Source organism: Pteropus vampyrus, unplaced genomic scaffold, assembly GCF_000151845.1.
Source record: "Pteropus vampyrus isolate Shadow unplaced genomic scaffold, Pvam_2.0 Scaffold116, whole genome shotgun sequence".
Classification (NCBI taxonomy): domain Eukaryota; kingdom Metazoa; phylum Chordata; class Mammalia; order Chiroptera; family Pteropodidae; genus Pteropus; species Pteropus vampyrus.
In genome coordinates this window covers 1,729,167-1,734,575 of record NW_011888897.1, presented here as the reverse complement: position 1 = coordinate 1,734,575, position 5,409 = coordinate 1,729,167, and the positions used below count along the sequence as shown (strand labels likewise).

The window sequence follows — 5,409 nt, the reverse complement described above, 5'->3', positions numbered from 1 at the left end:
AGTCACAGTTTTCCAAAAGGTCCGCCAGGATAGAATTTTCATTAACTCTCAAATACTCAAAGCTTAGTTTTTTCTTAGATGGAAAATGAGAGGCCGAATGAACTAAAGAGAGTCGAGACTGGTTATTCTCAAGGGCCTTTTCCCCTCTGCTGTTTCTTTTATGTTGGAGGCCAGACCTTGAACTGGATATGTGGTCACTACTGGGCAGTGGAGTGTGATAAAGAAAGAACTTTGGCCTTGAGGGCTGTAAGTTATAGATTAACATGGGGTACATTCAGGAGAGACCCAGAGGGAGGTTAAGTGGACTGAGAAAGGAACTGCTGATCTGGGACAATCTGGGTTTGAAGGGGCACAAGCAAGCAGAGTCTGGGGACCGGCGCCATCTGGAGCAGCCCTCAGTTCCTCTCTGGCTACTTGACTTTCCTGAAGACTTGCTCACAGACTGCATCCCTCGCAGTCAGTTCCTGGGGATAGAGTAGGAACGATGAGGAGAAAGAAGGTTCTTGCCAGCTGGAGCTCCTTTCATAAGGTCCCTGACTTCCATTTACGCCTTTAGGAAACATCGACTAGAGCATTTGATATATGGGGAATTGTATCATTGTTCCAGACCCTCAACTTTTCACCCCAGAGGAAGGAAGGTAGCCAGGTCAGGGAATGTGAAATGGCGGAGTCTCCATCTCTCCAGTTATGATTTATGGACATTCACTTGACTTCTAGCCAGGACCCACCGTAGCCACTCTATTTCTTCCTCTTTCCACTCCTCCTTGTGCTTTTGTTTCCCTTCCTTGGTTGCCTTCCTTGGAGATGGGGCAGGCGGTAGAGTAGTAGACTTATCTGATTTGGGCAAAGGAGTGAATCCTAGCTGGAGGCCCCTCTTCCAAACGTGCTCACTTGGGTCCCCTTACCCAACTCTCACCCAGCTTACCAGGTACAAGTTCTCTCCCTCCAGCCAGTGCTTCCAGCCTCGGTTGGGCACCTCTCCTTTTTGCACGCAGACCAGCTGCTCCTCCTCCCAGGTGACTATGGTCTAAAGGGAAGGCAAGAGTAAAGGGAGATTGGGGGGCAGGATCCCCAAAATGCACCCAGCTCATTTTGGCTTGGCTGTCCCCTTTCACACCACACTGTCTTGCTCCAGCTGCTTCATTCTGAGTGAGAAAGCTGCTCTGATTTAGCAGGACTCCCCTCCCCTACTCCTAAAGGCCGCTGAGGGGGACCCACAGTTTGTCTACAGTGGGGCAGAGCAGGGATGGAGCAGGATAACTGGGGTGAGACCGGGGAGTGAGCGACCAAGAACAGAGACTTTATCCTCTGAACAGTTTTGGAGGAGCCTCTGGGAAAGAAGAGAGATTGTTTGGGAGTCTCACCAGGAAATCTCTTTCCTCCTGTTTCTCAGTTTCAAGAACAGCTGAAGTGTTCCCGAGAATGAAGAATCAAGCCCCCTGACCCTGAACTGGGCAGGCCTGGCCATTGCAATCAATATTTATTGAGGCCTCACACAGAATAGGTCCTGCGAAACAAGGAGCTCAGAATCTTGATCACACAGAACAGTAAATAGATATCTATGACACCAGGCAAGACTGTGGGGGATGGGAGTGAGAAGAGCCAGTGTTCAACAGAAGGGAGGAGTTAATCGGATTGTAGATAATGGGAAATTTCTAGCAAGGAAAGAAACAGCATAGAGGTAAGGAAGAAGAGCAAATAATTCTGAGGGACCCTAACCTAGTGTGTATGTGGGAAAGACCCTGTGTGCCCTGTGAAGCACAGGGACCTTATCTTGAGTGTAGTAGATTGTCACTGAAAAGGTTTAAGTCCGGGAGTGATGTGCTCACTTTTACACGATAGATCCTTGTGGCTACACTATGCAGGGTGGATTAGAGAAAAGTTAAGTCTGAAGGCTCATTTTGGGCACCAAGTGAGAAACGAAGGCCTGAATGAAGATGGTGATGGTGAGAAAGGCTCGGAAAGAACAGACGAGAGCCATGTGGAGCAGCGACGTTCAGTAAAAACATAGTGGGTCTTCACTGCAAGCCATGTATATAATTGAATGATTTCTAGCAGCCACCTTAGAAAAGTAAAAAGCAACTGGTAAAATTAATTTTAATAAGATATTTGATTTAACTTAAGTTGTCCAAAATATTATAATTTCAGCATGTAACCACTATATAAATTTCTGAGATGTTTTACATTCTTTTTTCTTGTATTGCCTTAAAAAATCTAGTGTATATTTTACACTTACTACAGACTAGTTACATATTGGATTAGTTACCTTTCAAGTGTTCAGTAGCTATATATGGCTAGTGGCTAATATACTGGGCAATACAGAAAAGTTATAATGACTTCTTGACCAGTTAGATATGGTATACTCATTCATGCATGCATGCGTGCGCGTGTGCGTGTGCTCACACGCGTGCATGCACGTGAGTGTGTGTGCATGCGCCCATGTGTTGGAAGCATAGAAGTAAGGAGACATGAGATATTGACCTCGGCTCCCAGGTTTCTGGTTCTGCTGGTTATTACCATTAATGGAGACAGTAAATACAAAAAGCAGGAATAGGTTTGGGTAGGAAGATAATGACTGTGGGTTTGACCTTGGGGCCAGCATTTTGCAGGCAGTTGAAAACTTTACCCTGGAGCTCAGGAAGTAGCTCTGGCTGGACAGTACTGTCAAGGGCAGCCTAGAGATGGTAGCTGAAAGCGTGGGTGTATACAATTGGGCTCATGGCTGGTGTACAGACAAGAGGAAGTCAAGAACAAAATACTGGGGAAAATTCCAGTTTAAGAAATTAATAGGGGAACTAGAGTCTGCAAAGGAGAACACAAGGAACATGTAAGAAGCAGAAAGAAATGCAGGTGAGTGGGGTTACAGAGGCGAAGGGAAAAGAGCTTCTGTGGTGACCAACAGGGTTAATAGCTACAGGGTAAGCAAATGTTTGCTCAATAGCCTGAGATTGACCCTCTTTTTGTCCTTTTGGCTGGTGATAAGAGAAGGCGAGGGAAGAGGGGAGGGCACCAGGAGTTAGGTGGTCATTTCTTCCCGATGCTTTTATTTTGTCCCCTGTTCTTAAGAGACACCTACCTGCTCATCTGCATCCCCTCCCACGAACTTGAGGAAAGGTACCTGGCATTTTCGTCCATCCACCACACTTAGGTCCTCCTCAAACTCAACTCCCACTTCGAATTCTACAACGTAGTTGCGGAAGGTGCTGAGGGTCTTCACTGTCATGTGGTTGCCCTGATGGTCAATCTCCTTGTCTGGCTTGAGCAGCAACGCTATCTTCCGCAAAGCCATGTTGATGTCTGTGGGAGTTATCTCTTAGCACAGATCCTCTTAACCAGCCAGCCAAGGGCTCCCCCACCTGCAGCGGCCCCTTGCGGCTGTGAGCTTTCCCTCATCTGGGTCTGGACTGTGGATTTACTCCCTCCTAGCAGTGCCCCTGGCTAGAGATGGATCCTAACTCAGGTGTCAGCTCCCGAGACTCTCCACACAGTCCAACCCCAGCATTCCCCCTTCTCAACGAGATGGAGAGGCAGGAAGGGAGAGGGAAAAGGGTAGTGAAAGGGGTCCGAGAGGGGTAAGGCCATTACTTAGTGCTTGCAGGTAGTCCTCCATGTTCTTCTGTGAGACAAAGCAGTAGTAGCCGGTGAGGTTGGGAGGCATCGTTCAGGCTGGCCGAGATGGAGATCAAGATTTCAGTAGACTATAGGAGACACAGGGTGAAGAGGGAAGGGTGTGGTCTGGTAGGTGGGGCTGTGAGACTCCAGGCAGGCCTTCACACTCACAGAGACAGGCTTGTGTAAAGGTCTATGCTTACCAGAGTTTTTATAGCGCTGGGGCCCTGTTGCAATGAGTTTCCTACCAGCTTCCTCCCTCCCCCTATGATGAGTCTGAGGTGGTGCCTGCCGCCTGAGAGAGGGGCAGGGACTTGGCAAGGTTGTGTGCTTTTCCTGAGGAAGGAACGAGGAGCAGGATCTGGGGCTGTTAGTCATTCAAGACTTGATTCTTTCCGAAGGTCAGTTTTGGCTTCCAGCCGATTTCTGGCAGGCTTGGGAATCATTCCAGAGCCCCCGAGGGGTTGTCTCTCCTCTGAGGGAGCTAGTCTTGCTGTGTGGAGTGGGGGCTCTTTCTAGCTCACTCAGGGAGGGATGAGTTCTAACAATATCCTGAGGTCCCTGGACTGAATGAGGGATCCTTACAGGTATGAGAGGGAGAAGGTGGGAAAAGAAGGAGAACAGACAGCTTGCTGGCCAGGAGCCAAACTGAAGAAAATCCTATAGCACTGGTCCCCACAGTTCCTCCAGACGACTTGACTGAGCTGGGGCCCCAACTCTGGCATTCCAGCCTTTTTGTCTTATAAGGCCATGAGGAGAGAGGTGGCAAAGCAGCCCTTCTCAGGCGCAAGAAGGGGGGCGAGGTGGGGGGGGGGTGGGCTGTTAGCAGCCCGATGAGGTGGCAGGTTTCAAAATCCAGAGCAGAAGGTGAGGGGGGAGTTTGTCTGGCTATTCTGAAGAACTTTACACTTTGGCTTGGGATCCAGGGGTTTCTTTCTCTCTCTGGAGTCTTTGATGATGCCATCACCCCCGGTCCCCAGCCCTTGGATAAGCTCATGCTTACCAGTATTCCCATGGTGGGGGAAGGTGTGCCTAAATTATTGTGTGCTCCGCCCCTGTCTCTCAAACCTCTCCCTGGGACCCCCTTTGCCACATCTCTCAAACCTACCAACTTCCCTGGCTTCGTAATCAACTGGGCTGGTTAATCATGGTTTAAGGTGGAAAATTCGGAGAGAGGGAGCGCGGGACGGTAGACAGTGGGAAAAATTCCACCTGGTGGTGAGCTATCCCGACAGGTGTGTGTGTGTGTGTGTGTGTGTGTGCGCGCGCGCACACACACACACACACCTCACTTTTCCTCTAGCCCCAGAGCTCTTTCTACCGCCCTTCTGTCGGTCCCATGGTTTCCTCAGAGAGACCTGGGGCTGGCAACTGAAATGCTAGGATCGCTCGGGTTAAGGCTCTGAGTTTTACTTCTCGGTTCCCAGGAGGCACGCAGCAGGGACTCGCTGATGGAATCCTCTGTATAAAGAGGTTAATGCAGAGTCGGGGGCGGGGATGACGTGGATACTGCCTCCCTCAGGTCTCCACTGACGTCTCCCTTCCCCATCCCCAGGCTTCTAGCTTCTCGATTCTCCCAACGTCCATTTCCTACTCCCTCTAACGGCTTTCCAGCTTCCTCTCCAGCCCCCGCAGTTCCCTTGGTCCCACAAATTGCAATCCGAAGAAAAAGCCCTAACGTGTTCTCCCGCCCCACCTCCCCAGTCCCATTGGTTCCCTCCCCCGCCTGCAGCACCTGGCCCCCCCAGCCATTCAATTGGCCCGCGGCCCCATCAATCCTCGCCTGGCTGTGCTGACGTC

The 5,409-nt window shown here is 50.1% G+C and overlaps 1 protein-coding gene across 2 annotated transcripts; it reads right to left on the bottom strand.

The window, feature by feature from the left end:
* Positions 1–120: 120 nt before the first annotated feature.
* Positions 121–3,889, bottom strand: RBP5 (retinol binding protein 5). Of its 2 annotated transcripts, XM_023534032.1 has the most exons (5): positions 3,813–3,889; positions 3,586–3,698; positions 3,119–3,297; positions 926–1,027; positions 121–464 (listed from the first exon to the last, which is right to left on the bottom strand). In XM_023534032.1, exons 2-5 carry the CDS (start codon positions 3,656–3,658, stop codon positions 411–413), a joined length of 408 nt encoding a protein of 135 aa, XP_023389800.1. In that variant the 5' UTR covers positions 3,659–3,698; positions 3,813–3,889; the 3' UTR covers positions 121–410. The 2 variants fall into 2 exon arrangements, with proteins under 2 accessions (XP_023389800.1, XP_011364097.1); XM_011365795.2 differs by lacking the exon at positions 3,813–3,889 and having other exon boundaries at positions 3,586–3,778.
* Between the last annotated feature and the right edge of the window lie 1,520 nt (positions 3,890–5,409).

Excerpts from the sequence above, each read along its gene's own strand:
- RBP5 (XM_023534032.1), bottom strand. The coding sequence starts at position 3,658 with ATGCCTCCCAACCTCACCGGCTACTACTGCTTTGTCTCACAGAAGAAC. Across the intron at positions 3,298-3,585 it reads GGACTACCTGCAAGCACTAA|ACATCAACATGGCTTTGCGG; the intron begins GTAATGGCCTTA and ends TAACTCCCACAG. Across the intron at positions 465-925 it reads AGGGAGAGAACTTGTACCTG|GAACTGACTGCGAGGGATGC; the intron begins GTAAGCTGGGTG and ends CTCTATCCCCAG.